Raw genomic sequence first — 17,032 nt, 5'->3', positions numbered from 1 at the left:
CTTAATTTTCATTTATTCCTTAACCAAGACTACATAAGACAGACTGGGAAAGGCAAAAAGGGTTCAACATTCTGGCTTATCTTCTAAACTTACAAAAGGATTTCTTGTAACCTGCCTCGGGCCGGACACTTCCCTGCCTCAGCTCCGCAGCCTCTCCAGAGCCTAGGTTCCTAGATGAAATCACTCCAGTTTCTAGGAATTCTCCTTCAGTTTTGGTTAGATTTCTCAAGAAGAGTTTGAGAAAACATGTTAAAAGAAAATTATGTGATATGTGATGTACTGAAAGCTAAAATGTTATTTTCTTTTTTTATTCTACACTGAATCTTGCCAACTCCAGGTAAAGCTTTCTCTTACCTGAGGATAACTGATCTCTGCTTCAGGACTGCAGGGCAGCCCAGCAGCACAGACTGAACCCTTCAACACCTAAGTAACAATAACTGTTTTTTCTCACAACATCATCGATTGAATCTAAAGTTATCGGTAAGTCACTACTTACTTATGGCCACCAGCATATGGGCCATCCTGATGTTATCATAAATCCAGCAAGCTCCTTTAATTCCACATTCGTTGATATCCCAGAGAACACATGTGCTGTCTATTGCAGCACCAAAAACAATGGGTCCAGGTATTGAGCCTAGGAGAATTATGTGTGAAACACACACGGGCAAAGATTAGTTTATAGCTATAGATTTTTGTTCGTGATGATACATATATTTTATGTAAATGAGAGTAAGTATTAAATCTATCCATTTAAGCAAAAAAATTATTGACTTTGGCTTCCTATTTTTACTTGAAACCTGTGTGAGCAGCAATTCTTTAAAAAGTCATAAAGCAGAACTTTTAATGCATTTGAGTTATTCCAATACTCAATAACTAATTTCTCTGTAGAAAACATCTGTCCACTTGCAAATTAATCAGTTCATGTACAATTAATAGGGATATAAAGAAAAATAAGCAAAAATGCCAAAATAATTATATATAACTATATATTTCTAATCAATTGATGTTTATTTTAATAAAAATCTCTAGCATATATTGCATTAATATTAAGTAAATATTTTCATTCACTGCTTTTCTAATTTAATAAATGTGTATTTGTAATTAGCTATTACAATTTTTAAAAAATCTAAATAAATTACTAATGTACACAATAAGTGCTAAGAACTTATTAGTATTTGTATTATATGTTTTATGTCTCTAGGCACACATATACACCCACACTGACATGTATGTGTGCATGAGAATGCACACGTGTACCCATGAACATTAATCTAATACACCTAGTGCTGCTACCTGAAACACACACTGCCCACCCTGTGGGAGGGCAGAAGGCACATAATTAAGGAGCTTCCCAATAGTTAAAAATGATTTGAGGCGGTATTGCTCAGACAGCCTTCAGCCACATCCAGCCTATTTTTTCATGACCTGTGACACGACAGAGTGAAAAGGACACTGGGCTGAGCCAGGAGACCGTGTCCTGCTCTCATTTGCACCATGAATTGTGTGACCAGGGGCAAATCCCCGGATCTCTCAGGCCTTCATCTACTCACCTGAAAAATGGGAAAGTTGGTGCAGGTGACCTCCAGTGTTCCTACTTTGTTTTTTTTTTTTAGGTGATCTTAATACAATGTGTATAATATTGTGTGTGTAAGTATAAACACATAATTAGGTACATAATATAATGTTTTTCTTTCTTACTCTTCCTACATCTGGAACCTTATAAAGCTTTCTGGTATAAATTTTTTCTCCCATCAATCTTAACTAATGTTTATTGCTGATACAACATAATCATGTCCCAAATGGAGATAAATGGAGGAAGAAAAAAATTACATAGTTATAAATAAGATTTTGTCATTAATTTATGCTGGTAATAAGTTTTTTATGAATAGGAAAATATGTCTATTAGAAATACATCTATGATCAAATATTTCAAATAAATACAATATAACCTTTAAGGTTATATTTGCAACAGAATTGGAAAAAATATTTAACCAATCAGATAGGTAAAAAGTCAAGTCATTACCCTGCTATGTGATATACAAACAATACATCTTGAATATTGGAAAACAGCTTTCTTTAATGACATTTATGTGGTTTTCTAGAGGGCTTAATTAATTACTTTCTTGGCGCATACCAAAAATGGACAAATCAATAACACTAATGAACAAAAATAATCAAGTTACTAACGAATTAAGACAAGTGGCATACCTAATAATCGAAGCACCATAAACTGTATTCCCAATGCCAGAGACCGCTGCCTTTGGTTAACACACCTAGGGACAGTAAATACACACAAGGCCAAAAGTGGTTGTACAGTTCATTCACCTTTTGAGCAAATTCATTTTTGTACCTGGGTAGCATTTCTAGATTAAAGTAAATGTTATGCACATTAAAAAAAACAAATTATTTCTAACAGTTCATATACAGTTCAAACTTTCTGGAATTATAAAAGGAGGAAAATGTTTTCTGAATGAAAATACTTCCAATAACACCAAAAAGAGTCAAATAAATGTTAATAGATGCACTGAAAATATATGAATTTTAACAAATGTAAAGGAAAAGGAGTATTCATTAATAAGACCTATGTTGACTATTGCTGAATTCACGGGTCACATGAATTCATTGTTTGCTTTTAGTCTCAAGCAAACAATTCTTACTCCCTTACTAAGTTTGAGACAGGAGCCATACTTATGGGTCAAGAGTACAAATTGGAGACCATGTAAAACGGTTGCTGAGGCTCATTCTGAGTCAACAACAATTCTTTAGTAACTAGTCTAATGTGAGTGAGACATGGTGCTGGGACATGAGAACTGGATGTGGGTTAAAGAGATCAATTACTCCTTAAAAACAAATTTGCAGTTGAAAAGTAACATAGATATTTTTTTCAAAATAATTTTTTACAAAAATCTGAGCACTTTATTTTTTTATATTTATTTTTTAACTGCAGTTGGCATACAATATATTTCAGGCATATAACATAGTGATTCAACATTTATATACTTTATGATGTGATCACCAGACTAAGTCTAGTACCCATCTGTCACCATACACAGTTATTAAACATTGTCAGCTATATTTCCTATGGTATACGGTATATCCTTGTGACTTATTTATTTCATAACAGAAAATTTGTTCCTCTTATTCCCCTTTACCTTTTTCACTTGTCCTCCCACCCTTCCTGACCCCCTGGCAATCATCAAATTTGTTCTGTTCCTAGAAGCCTATTTTTTTAAAGATTCCATTGTAAGTGGAATCAGAAGGTATTCATCTTCCTCTGTCTGACTTATTCATTCAGCATAATACCCTCCACATCCATCTACATGGTCACAAATGGCAAGGTTTCATTAATTTTTATTGCTGAGTAATATTGCACTGTATATATGTATGTAACTAATCACATCTTTCTCCATTCATCTATTGATAAACAACTAAGTAGTGTGGTCATTGTGGAGGGCATAAGGGGGCTAAATGGTAATGAAAAAAATACAATAAAATTTTAAAAAATAAAGTGAAGAAGTGAAAAAGATCCAATGAAAAGTTTGCAGAGAAAATGAATAGGCATTTCTCTAAAGAAGACATAGAGATGCTCAACATCACTAATCATCAGAAATGCAAATAAAAACCACAAAAAGATATTACCATACCTGTTAGAAGGGCTAGTATAAAAAACTCAACAAATAACAAGTGTTGGCAAGTATGTGGATAAAACGGAACTCTCCTGCACTGTTGACACTGTCAATTGGTGCAAGTACTATGGAAAACAGTATGAAAATTCTCCTCAAAATTAAAAATACAACTGCTGTACTCCATAGCAATTCCACTTTTGGGTGGGTGTTTGAAGAAATCTAAAACATTAATACAAAAAAATACATGCACTCCTGTATTCACTGCAGCACTATGTACAAGAGCCAAATTAAATTTTTTAAAAGCATATTCTCTATTCTCTAAATGACTCCAATTTTCCATGTAGTGTGAGGTTACCAGACTAATGTTTTTAGACATAGTCTCTAAAATGTCCACTCATCAAAAGTATGTAAAAAAAGGTGAGTATTGAGGAACCAAAACTGAAAAAGGAAAAAGCCAGAGTTTGTTAGAAAAGAAATAGGGAGGCTGAAGTGCTTATGGAAAGGGAGATGGGAAATATTTTTACAAAGTGGTGTGGATAGCAGATGAGCAACCAAAAGCACAGAACACTGTGAAAAGCCAGGCAACAGTTAGCTGTGTATCCATTAGTATGGTTTACAGGAAGGTTTAATATCACAGCACCTGCTGTATAAAATAGAATGCATGTCATTCTGACTCTGACATACATGGAGTGCTTTGTTTCCATCACACTCAAATCCAATTGAACATATTTCCAGCTTACAACAAAGCCTCATGAGAGAAGCAGAGAAACCAACATCAAGCATATAACAAGTGTGCAATGTTAGGACACTTTCACATACATGATTTCATTTAAACCTCATACATGTGAGACTCAGTGATTTTTAATAGCATCAAACTAATGATCTTGTAAGGGCTGAATTTGCATTAAAACCAATGGTCAGTGTAAAGCCCAAGTGAACCCCTGAGTCCATTTTTTTATTCAACATGTTGCCTTAGGGATGGCAAATTTAAAAATATAATACATACCTTAAGATGGACATAGTTATAGGAGTCCCAGCCATAAAGGTAAAAACAATTGCAGCAAAGAAAATGCCAAGGAATATGGGCAAATTTGTGCATCGAGTTTCACATTTCCCAGCTTTAGCTTCAAAACCAAAACTTCCTCCAGGATGTGTTATTTCTGTTTTCATTTCAATGCAGGAACAGTTATAATATGCCTAGAATATTAGACACAAAAATGCCAAGAGTGTTTATCCTGAAAACATGCTTTATCACTGTAAATGCGGTGATCTCTAGACATGGCTCTCTTACACAGTCTTGATGCATACACAACAACCAAGAACGCCAAGAAAGAGTAATTCATCCAAAGAGACTGAGCTAACAGGTGTCCATATTCATGAAGTAGAATCACCTGTGTTTGACATTTGTGTCCATTAGTTCAACTTGTAACCTATTATTGATTCAGGACTCACAAAACAAATTGAAAACGATCTAACAATTATGTTATCACACACATTCTAGACTGCTTTGAATTGATCATAATCATTCAAATACTTTTCCTGCTTGCTTTCTTCTTTTCCATTATCGGATACAAAAAAATAACTCCATTGCACTAGTTTAAAAGAACAAACACTACAACTTTAACAAGTGATTCAATAAAATTTACTAATATGTCACATGAGTTTGGGGGGAGGATGCTGCTTTCAACTGGACCTTTTTACTATAATTTTTTAACTTTTATGAATGTCCTCACTAAAAGCAAACTGTCTCCCTCTTATGATGGCATATTTATGAAAATCAGAAACTAGAGGCTATTACATTATCTGGAAGGTTATTTTATACATAAATAACATACTTGCTATTTAATTGATATATATATACACATATGCATACATACATATAAATTTGGAATGTGAAATGTTGGAAGGCAACATGTCAAAAAATCACACACAGCATTACTTTTTTGTATGAAAACATTCAGACATTTTAAAGGTAGGCAGCATTATTTTTTAAAGGCTTTTTACATCTCAACTCCATCCTTAATATAAATCTTTTTACACATCTAAGGCCTCAGTAAAGTCAGAGCAGAGCCAGAGAAGTCAAAGGGAAGTGATGGTGCTTTTACTGTCTGGGTGTCAGAGATCTTTGGGGATTTGGGGTGTTAAAGGTGTCCTGGGGCCACTGGTACTGACTCAGGACACCCAGACAGGCAGATGACACCCCCAAAGTGGACTACTTTATACTCAGCCATCAGATACATCAAAATAAAGTAATGCAGTCTTTAAAAATTTTTAGAAGAAAAACTGAGAATATTTTTTTTCTGTTATGATGAAACTACAACTTTCCTACATAAAAAGGTATACATTTGCCTAAATATAGTTGCTGTTAGCATCTGTTTTTTGTAGTTTGGGTCACTGGTGTGAAATATAAAACTAATATTTCTGTAAAGAAATGTATGTAGTTGTTTATTACATTATTATCAATGCATTTGCTTATTTGAGATATTCTATAGAGAAATATATTTAGAAAAACTGAGGTGTTACATGGAATAGTTGGACATAAAAAAGCCAGGACAAATAGAAAATTTGGAAGTCAAAACAACTTGTTTTTCCTAAACAATCCCTAGAAGACAATTTAATGTCTAAAATAGCAATTATAGTATGTGGTAAAAAAAATAGTAAATATCAAATTAATCATATCAAAATAACCAGTACCACTTCAAGTAGGCTTTTTATTATTTACTTAGTTATTCTTGGTTTTCTTGTGCAGGATAATATTTGTATGTATAAATTTTACTATGTAGGGAAAACCCTTTCCTTAACTTCCATGTCATAATTCTCTAATTAGAGTTAGTTAATAGCACTTACTGAGGTCTGATTCTATGATATACGTCATGTTCTTTATAACCAACAGAGACATCTAATTTTCCAAACCTATTTTGAAACTGAAGCAACCCTAGCTATCCACTGGTCAGAAGGTATGATAGCTCTAGGTTTGGGGATTTAAAATACTCCTGATGTCTTTTATTAATTTTCATTGGCATGTCATGGTAGTGATCTAATTAGTTTTATTCTAAGAATCAGATGTAGTCATGTCTATCAGAGGTCTGCTATGACTCAACATGGTCTTTTTTTTTTTTTGGCACATTTTTTGACGTTCCCAGGTGATCATTTTAAAAGCTGTAAGCTAGGTAATGTTTAAAAAAGTACATTGTTTTTCACATCCTGGGTTATACTCAGTAGGAAGATCAAATTCTAGTCTGTTGAGATAAATGTTTAATATTTTTATCACCTGCAAAATTTAATTAAATATATGCATATGTATGTATAAAATATATTTATGTGTGTACATATGAACATATAACTGTTTATAACCACACACACATAGATATACACACATCCATGTTAGTTGTAGGAGAAATCTGAAGTAATTTTATAGATTATTTCAAATAATTCTTTTTCCGTATTTATACAGAAATCTTTTCTTGCCATCATAAATTTACCTTTAGAAAAAGGAAGGCCGTATCTCAAATATTCAAGACTGGGCTTTTTTGTCATCTTATTCACTGTGGTATCATATCATACTATATATTTCCCTCTGCTCTTTTTAGTATTACCACATAATTTATTAATGCCTAAGATATATAGTATTAGTAATATGAATATTATAAATATGGTTTGTCCCCAAAGTTCTTAAATATAGCTAACATAAATCCTCAGTTTGTACATGTAGTAGCATAAAATTCTATTGGATTATCTTAAAACTATTTAACTGTAGTTAAAAAAGCACATCTAAGTAAACTGATATGCATTCTAATCCAGAATTAAAAGTAAATTTGTACTTGAGAATGAGTTATTGATTCTGGTACTTTTTAATGAATCCATGCTGCATCAAATAAAAGCAATAAATATTTATGATATTTCTACTATATTCATTGTAGTTAGTAAGAATAGGAAAATTCCCTGACTTGAAGGGAGGTGTATAGTTGAGAAAAAAATAAAATGATGCAAAATGGTAAATAATATTTCATTAAAATAACATTACAAGGATGTAACTGCCGAGTTAATTTTTCAATGATAACTGCATCTGTGATGTAAAAAATGACTCATTCCCTGTTGTATTGGTCAGGTTTTGTGGTTTCATTTTTGTTTTTTTAAGGTAAAAACACTTCACCTGAGCTCTACCCTTTTAACAAATCCTAAGTGTATGATACACTACAGGTACCATGTTGCACAGCAGAGCTCTGCAGCTTATTCCTCTTAGTGACTGAGACTCTATACCGGGTTTCTGAGTGGAGGAGGAGGTGGGCCAGGAAGGAAGGAAGAGGCACTGTGGAACTCCGTGAGAGAGACTGAGAAGGCCATTCATAAAAACAGAAACATTGCCTCATTAAGGTAGTAGCAGACACAAGTTACCTCTGGCCGTCTTTCTGAAACAGAATTTTTACAGCCTGCAAAGCAGGGAGAAAAATACTGGACTCCATCTCTGCCGCAGACAGGATAATAACGGGATCGCACGCAGTTACAATTGGCATTACAAGGAGTGGTCAAGTTTCCCAGGTGCCCTGTCCTGTCAACGGGAAATGAAAGACAGGCAAATCATCTATATTATAACATTTAGTGGACAGTTCAGAAGCATTGTCATATCTTTCCATTTAGTCATTTATTCACTCACTCAGCATATATTTAATTACTAAATGAATAAAGTAAAGGTCTGCCTTTTCCCATAGAGCTTAGCTTTTTGTGGAAGAGAGAGGCAGCAGAAACAATAGCTATATTTGTGGTCTGTTAGTGATAAGTAAAATAGGCCAAGAAAGCAAAAATAATTTCTCATTTGATACCAGAAAACTTTTTTGCAGGAGGAGGGGTGAGGGATCTGATTCTGGGGATTTCAGGCTGTTCAGCATCCCAGGCCCATACCCACCAGATACCAGTAGCATCCCCTCAGTTGTGACAGCTGAAATGTCCCCAGACATTGCCTAATTTTCTAGGAGTGCAGGCAAAATTTTAAGCCTGGAATGATGAATAAAGTCATGCTCAATATATTCATTTTATCAACTGGAAAACTGAGGCCCAGGGAAATAAACTTAGTATTTTTCTATATTTGCCAAATATGATACTCCTGGTTCCCAGGCTCACTGTTGTTCCATGCGGCCTCTTAATAGGAAGCAACACCTCTGGTAATAGAAAGGGTTACCCTAGGCAAAGAATTTCTCCAAACTCTTACTTATTCATTGATTCAGCCAACATATATTGAGCAAGTGCTGGACCTATGCTAGGTGTTGGGAATACAAAGCTGAGTGAGATATTCACTGTCCTCAAAGATTTCTATCTAGGAGTAGAGATGGATACATACTTATACACATCTGCTAAGTGTGGCTATAAATATATACTGAATGTATTTTACAAGCACTGGGGAATAACTCTTGAGACAAGCCAACATTTAGATAAGAGGGTCCAAAAGAGCCACTGCCTGAGATGAGTTTTAAAGGGTAAATAAGAGTTAGCTGGGTAAATGGAGAAGGTGAAGGGTACTTCCAAGAAGCTGGTACAAAGGCATAATGCTGAGAAATATTTCCCGATACAGAAAAATATGAATGGTGTCTGAGGCAGAGAGTAACAGATGTTGGTAGAGAGGAGTCAAGGACCAAATTATTGAGGGCTTGCTGGGCCTTGTTAAAAACATCGAGCTTTTTAAACTATTTTGAAAAGGCAATCAAACTATTTTTAGACTGGACAGTGACCATCAACAGCACATTAAAAATAATAATCTCAGGAGTTATATAGAGTATGAATTTTAAGAAAGGAGACCAGTTACCATACCACAGACAGTAAGTTATGATAATGTATAGGAGAACTAAAATAAGATATTTGGCTATAGCAAACATATTTGGGAAATATTTTATAAAGTCAGTAAGATTTTACGTTTGAGTGATTGAATCCATATTCAGGATGGAAGAGTCAAGAGTGACTCCTAGTCTTTAATTTGGCATTTTGCTAGAGAACTAGTTTGGGGGGCAAGATACTTGGTTTTATGCATATTAAAATTAAGAGTCTCCAATTTGGTGCAGAAATCTGGCCAAGAGCTAGACCTCTTAATACCAATTTGCATATACCCATAGCTGAAACCATGAGAATGGTAAGATCAACTATTTAAACAGTGTAGCATGAGGACAGTAGAGAGCTCTTGGACATCTGCTGACTTTGTGAAAACATAATGAATGCAAGTGACATGCTAGAGCCAAAACAGTGAAAATATAGTTAAAAGAAATAAAGAGGTAGAGATAGATAGATAAAGGGGAAGAAGGAGGAAGATAAAGAAAGGAAAGAAAAAAGGGAAGGAGAGATAAAAATTTTCCATCATGAAACTATCCTGCACTAGGTGTGAACAAAAAGTACATTAGTGATTTTTCGAAGTATTAAAAGGTAATAATTGCTATGTTGAAAAATGATATTTAAGGAGTAGATGGAGAACAAGAAATTCATAAAAGAAATAGATTATACACTAGAAAACAAACTGGGGAAAAAATCAGTGGGGAGTTTAAAGGAAAGGATGGTCAAAGAGTAAATCTTAAATAATTTGTCAATCTACCTAGATACTCTTCTGCTTCCAGGGGCACCTAACCTCTGGGCTTCAGACAAGTACCAGGTGGGGCCTGTTAGGAACCGAACCGCACAGCAGTAGGTGAACTTGAGTATAATGCACTTGAATCATCTGGAAACTACCCCCACTCTACCCAGTCTGTGGAAAAATTATCTTCCATGAAATCAGTCCCTGGTGCCAAAAAAATTGGGGACCGCCATATCTAATCTAGTCCAGAGACTGCCACCAGATTTCTTTCGCAAGTGTGATTCTAGTCACAAAAAAGAAGCATTACAATTAGTCTGCCAACAACTGGTTTAAATACAGATATAGAAATAAGGGGAATAGAAAAAAACTATCCTTGAAACTCAAGAAATAGACACTACACAAAATTTTAAATGTAAATTTTCAATCTATATCCTTATATTATTGATTATTATTGAGAATATGAAATTTTGAGACAGTATAATGCAAACTACAGTAGAAACAAGAAAATATATATTCCTTATTACCAAGGGTCGGTCACTTTAACGTAAATATTTTATAGTTTTACCTCATGAGGTAAAAAGGAAACTATTATTAGAAAAATAACCAATACTCAAAGTTCATTAAATTGCCTTAATATATACATATTATTTTCAAATAAATAAAGTATTTTAAATTTTTAAAATCTGGAATATTTAAAAATATGTATATGTATATATATATGTATGTACACACATACATGTATATATGAGAAACATGTTTATCACAAACAGTAGAATTTAAATGTTAATTTATTTGAATATAAAGTATTATTATATAATTATGCCTCTACAATAAGCAAAGATTTCCCTAAACTTATTGCAACAGTTTGACAGATATAACTCTTTAAGGTACTAGTTTAGAAAAACAATGAGCGTCCAGGTACAGGCAAGATAGAGAAAAAAATAGTGTATGTACTTACTATGGTATTTCTTTCTTTTTAAAAAAGATTTTTATTTTTTATTTTAGAGAGAGAAAAAGAGGAAGAGAAAAATCAATGTGTGGTTGCCTCTCACATGCCCCTTGTTTGGGACCTGGCCTGCAAACCAGGCACATGACCTGACTGGGAACTGAACCAGTGACCCTTTGGTTCACAGACCTGTGCTCAGTCCACTGAGCTACACCAGCCAGGGCCTTACTACAGGATTCTAACTTTATGAGGTTCTAAGTGTAAAGTAAAACACATGTGACCTTTACAAACATTACACTACCAAAACAGACCCACAGTTCCTATAGATTAAGAAAATATAAGAACAATGGGAATTTTTAATAATAGATTTCTAGAAATATACTTAGTTACCTTTAAACTGAATTTAGTGTTTTGCCCATATTAAATACTTAATAATAAATTCTTCAAAATACTATGAATATTAAAAACATCTCCTGAAATAATCAGGATTACTGATCTTAAGCTTTCTGGATATAATGTTAAATAGAGCTTTAAATGAACTTATTGAAAAGCTTCATTCATTCCATTCACAGACCCAGAAGCTCTTTTTAACTCACCTGTGTTTACATGGCAAAGGGGAAAGACTCACTGCACTCTCCACTAGTGGTGCAATGAGTCTTCACAACCCTCCCTTCTTTCCCCCACTCACTAATGAGGTGTTATTTGAATTCTCTTGTTAAAAAATATTTAATTTATTTATTTTTAGAGAGAGAGGGAAGAAAGGGAGAAAGAGAGGGAAACTCCACTGTGTGGTTGCCTGTCACATGCCCCCAGTGGGGACCTGGCCTGCAACCCACGCATGTGCCTGACTGGGAATCAAACTGGCCACCCCTTGGTTTGCAGGCCAGCACTTAGTCCACTGAGCCACACCAGCCAGGGCTGAATTCTTACTTTCTTCTTTCCAGATACATGTTTCTTGGATTAGAGTATTTTGACTAAGCTGCCCATGATATGGGCATTTTAAAATGCAGATTACAAAGCTAAAAATAAGAATTTGGGGCATAGGGAAAACAATGTTCCAACAATATCACCTCTCCGTGACATCCAAGTCTATCTGTATCTATACTTACACACACACGTGTGTGAGTGTGCATGCATCTCACTTTTGGGTTTTTTCCCCACCAAGAACGTGTGCATTAAGCACTATACGTCAGCTCTTGGTATTTCTTGATGACGAACCCCTGCATGCACCTCAAACGGGTAGCATCTCATTTGCTTTCTCCTCTCTGATTAGACTAAGGGCGGTTCATCTGGTAGTAACTCTTGCCTTAGGCAGAAAATACTAAAAGGATTTGCATCTACTTGGTTCATCTGTCAAGGTGATAGATTAGTATTAAACTGTCCAGAACTTTTTGTTCCTCTAAAAGAAACACACCAAAATGACTGGTTTCTTGAGATAGGTGTGGGTGTGAAAGTCACATCTGCCCAGCTTACCTTTAGTACCTTTCAGTATTTCCAGATATTTTTCTACTATTTCCAGAAACATGACCTAAGCCAATTTAAATGGGTCCTGAAACCTAGCCTTCAACTTCTAGCATTTATTGGCTTAATATATTCCCTCTGCCTTTCCCTCTTCTAATATCTTTACCTCTCAAAATTCTTTGCTTCCCTAAAGGACATTTCATCCCCATTTTTATTCTGCCATGAAGCCTTTCCTGAATCTAGTCAAAGGAAACTGAAAAGCTCTCTTTCTGAATTTCATAGCCTTTTGCATAACTCTCATTACCTAATGCATTGTTCATTCACTGTTTTATTTCCCAGTCTCTCCTGCTACAATGAAAACTCCTCTAGAGTATAGATTTTTGCCATAAAGTTCTGCCAGAGGAAGCAGTCAACGAACGCTAAATAAATGTGAGCTGAACTAAACACGGCTTTAGAATGCTCAGCATCTCATTTGTGTAAAGCAATAACAGACATATTCAGCAATTATACAACATGATAACTGTTAATGACAAACTTTTCCAAAGTATATTTTAATTAGGTTATTTGAATGCCGTATTATACAAACTACGAAGTCCCTGACCTGGAGTACCATCTCCCCAACAGCCTCAAACACAGGTAGTGAAACTAATATCACGGCAGCACTGCAGGCTATAAAACACACTGCCATGCACCCTCCTGCCTGAATCGCTGCTCTTGGCTTTGGACTGCAGAGCAAAACAAACAAGGCAAAGAGAGAGAAAATGGTCAAACCAGTTCAAGGTGGAAGTGTAGTTACAGAGCAGAAGGAGAAGTCATGTATGTCTTTACAGTAAACATGAACTTCTAAAGTAGATATAACAGTGATTGTTACCACCTAGGACTAGCTTCATTTTAGAAGCTTGATTCAGAAGACATGAAGACATGTCTCTAAGTCAATAGGAACATATAACGTGAAATTCTCCCTTAGATATAAATCACTTCAGAGCAAAGATTCTGCTGTATTAAATCTTTGTATCCCTGGGCTATAATATCAGTACAGAATAACTGCTCTCTATCTACTGGATTCCTGACTTTTAATAAGATGTCAATTATTTAAACTAAAATAAAAAGTACCTATTCTGACACAGGAAAAATGCTTCCAATTAAAAAGAAATACACAATCTCTCATCAATTTATAACATACTTGGAAATACACACATAGTTCAGTACTCTAATATTAATTTCAATAAGCATTGAAATATATTTACCCATTATATGATTCAGACACACCAGCAAATGGCTCGTTTTCACAGCTGGCATAAACAAATACAAAACCCAGCACCAGTGCGATTAAAGATGTGAGCAAAGCAAACCTCATTGTGTTTCTACACGTCATTTTGAATTTCGAAACAAGAACACCACCTAAAATCTGACCGAGAGCAGCTCCTGGAATTAAAATAGCGCCTGATAAGAAAGAAGACACAGTGAGAAAACACACAAATATACTCAGTAACTCACACCAAAAATTGGAGATCATCAAGAACAAGCGGTAAATTGGTTTTAACATGCAAAAACACTTGTGATTTAGATGCACAGGAATAAATGACTTAGTAGTTATGTTAATAAATTTAAGAAAATTAATGTTTTGCATGTTAATAGTAATATGCATTCTCTTTAGCTACACAGCTATATAACCTCTGTGTCTTTCAAGTTCACACAAAAGATTGTTTAATGTCAGAATATCAGAAACTTTTATCAAAATCAGTATGAAGTTTATATTTCAAGGATTTGGCTATCAAAAATTATATGCTAATGTGTATTATTAAACATTTAATATAGTGCAGTAAAATTATTAGATTACATGAAAACAAATAAAATGTTTTACCTCCAAGTGTAGCTGCAAAGCTGGATGACAATCCAAACTGATTTTCTATAAATTTAGATAAAAATGTAGCAAATCCAGTAGTAATTAAGGCTTCTGAAGAAGTTGATATAACTAAACACATAAAGACAGTATTCTTCATCAAATTCTAAAGAAAAAATACAGTTCACCAAATGAATAACTATGATCAAACTGCAAAACAGCATCACAATGGCAATTTTCAATAAACACCATATAATTATTTGTAAAATTTCAGCTTTTCTTCAGCATTAAAGTATAAATATAGATTATATAGCTTTACACAGAGAATGTTGAGAATATCAGTCTGTGGCGCACCCAGATGACTGACAAATGATGATGCATCAGCTGAACGGCTGTGCCTTTGTCATAGGCAAGGGGGTGGAAGAAGGGGTAAAACCTCATTGGAAAGCCTACCTTCCCCAGCCTTCCTGTAAATCTCCATACAGTAAATCTGCCCCATAATCGATTTTTATTGTGTTCTGAATTCCTGTGCCCAGTAAATAAAGAACCTGACCATGAACACACCTGAGAATGGTCCTTATTTTTTTAATTTTTAAATTAATTTATTTTTTAAAATTGATTATGCTGTTACAGTTGTTCTATTCCCCCCTTCATTCCCCTCCACCCTGCCCCCCAACCCCACCATTACCCCCCTTTAGTTTATGTCCATGTGTCTCAAGTCCTTTAGGTTCTATATTTCCCATGCTATTCTTGCCCCCCCCATCTATTTTCTATCTACTGTCTATGCTACTTATTTTCTGTACCTTCTCCCCCCATCTCCTCCTCCCACTCCCCTGTTGCTAACCCTCCTTGAGATCTTCATTTCTATATTTCCACTCCTGATCTAGCTGTTCTTTTAGTTTGCTTTCGTTTTAGGTGTGGTTGTTAATAACTGTGAGCTTGTTGTTCTTTCACTGTTCATGTTTCTTTAACTTCTTTTTCTTAGATAAGTCCCTTTAACATTTCATATAATAAGGGCTTGGTGATGATGAACTCCTTGAATTTGGTCTTATCTGAGAAGCACCTTATCTGTCCTTCCATTCTAAATGAAAGTTTTGCTGGATAGAGTAATCTTGGTTGTAGGTCTTTGGATTTCATGACTTGGAATATTTCTTTCCAGCCCCTTCTTGCCTGTAAGGTCTCTTTTGAGAAATCTGCTGACAGTCTGATGGGGACTCCTTTGTAGGTGATTGTCCCCTTAGCTCTTGCTGCTTCTAGGATTCTCTCCTTCATTTTAATTTTGGCTAATGTAATTATGATATGCCTTGGTGTGTTTCTTCTTGAGTCCAACTTTTTTGGTACTCTCTGGGCTTCTTGGATTTCTTGGAAGTCTATTTCCTTTGCCAGATTGGGGAAATTTTCTTTTATTATTTGTTCAAATAGTTTTTCCACTGGTGGCTGTGTCTTTCCCCCCTTCTGGTACCCCTATAATTCGGATATTGGAGCGTTTAAAGATGTCCTGGAGGTTCCTAAGACTCTCCTCATTTCTTTGAATTCTTGCTCCTTGACTCTTTTCTGTTTGGCCATTATTTGGTTTCTTCTGGTCCACTCCATTGATTTGAGTCCCAGTTTCCTTTTCATCGCTATGGGTTTCCTGTGGAATTCCATTCATTTCCCTTAATTTAGCCTTCATATGTTTCTCTAATTTGTGGCTATAATCAACCAGATCTGTGAGGAAGCTGATGACCAGTGTTTTAAACTGTGCGTCTGAGAGTTTTGCTATTTCTTCATCGCTTAGATTTATCTCTGGGGCTTTGAGGTCTCCCTGCGACATTTTTGGTCTGTTCTGGCCCTTTAAATGTGAGAAACTGCGCCTTGGACTCCCAGGTCGCTGGGTTGTGACGCTGTATGTGGGGGCGTGGTCAGAGTGGGGAAATGGCGGCACCCTCTATCGCTGCTGCGGCCAGTCCAACCGCCCACTCCCTCGCTCGCGCGCAATTAGGCAACCGCAGTCAACTCGCTGCACCGCCTCCCCACTGTCTCCTCTGCAGTCGCTCACCCGGTGGGTTGCTCGGTCGCTCACTAGGTCCAATCCTGGGTTTGGAACCCGTGCGTCTGGATTCGCGCGTCTGGATTCCGCACCCGGGTCCCACCGAGCTCTTCCTTGCAGCTCCTCACCAGACGCCGGTTTCGCCCCTTACCGGTCGGGCTGAACAATTTGTTGTTAGCGGACTTCCGAAAAGTTCAGTTTTCCGTGTTCTGGTTGTGTTTTCTGATGCTAATATTTAGTTGTCCCCAAACTTGGTTGTGTGAGGAGGCACGGCACATCCACCTATACCTCCATCTTGGCGGAAGTCCGAGAATGGTCCTTATGTGTCTAACGTGTAGTTCCGAGGAGGAAGGACTCGGGAGTTACGGACCTCACTCAGGCACAGAGTTATGTAATTTTAAAGAGGTGTCTATGTTGCTAGACAGAATGGAGTATAGAGACTCATTATCTCAATATATCTAACCATCAAATAAAAACCAAAATATATTTCTGGAATATTAAAGGCAAAAAAACTTCATAAAACCAACCACCACGTGCACACACACACACTCACACACATGCAAACGCAAGGGTCACA

General features: G+C 35.7%; 1 protein-coding gene across 3 annotated transcripts in view; it reads right to left on the bottom strand.

Moving 5' to 3' along the window:
• The window catches only part of SLCO4C1 (solute carrier organic anion transporter family member 4C1), a 56,681-nt gene that overhangs the window by 4,705 nt on the left and 34,944 nt on the right, over positions 1-17,032 (bottom strand). Inside the window, exons 7-12 of one of the 3 annotated variants that reach the window (XM_037142640.2) lie at positions 14,448-14,592; positions 13,831-14,026; positions 8,022-8,175; positions 4,633-4,823; positions 2,209-2,273; positions 497-634 (exon numbers count right to left, since the gene is read on the bottom strand). In XM_037142640.2, the coding sequence (XP_036998535.2) occupies positions 497-634; positions 2,209-2,273; positions 4,633-4,823; positions 8,022-8,175; positions 13,831-14,026; positions 14,448-14,592 (889 nt within the window). Of the gene's footprint in view, positions 1-496; positions 635-2,208; positions 2,274-2,313; positions 2,364-4,632; positions 4,824-8,021; positions 8,176-13,830; positions 14,027-14,447; positions 14,593-17,032 lie in introns of those variants that run through there. The other 2 variants (XM_037142641.2, XM_037142644.2) reach the window with 2 other exon arrangements.

This window comes from Artibeus jamaicensis, unplaced genomic scaffold (assembly GCF_021234435.1).
Source record: "Artibeus jamaicensis isolate MK-2021 breed Jamaican fruit bat unplaced genomic scaffold, CSHL_Jam_final contig_3243, whole genome shotgun sequence".
Classification (NCBI taxonomy): Eukaryota; Metazoa; Chordata; class Mammalia; order Chiroptera; family Phyllostomidae; genus Artibeus; species Artibeus jamaicensis.
The sequence above is the reverse complement of the archived record's forward strand: the minus strand, read 5'-3'. Positions and strand labels throughout refer to the sequence as shown.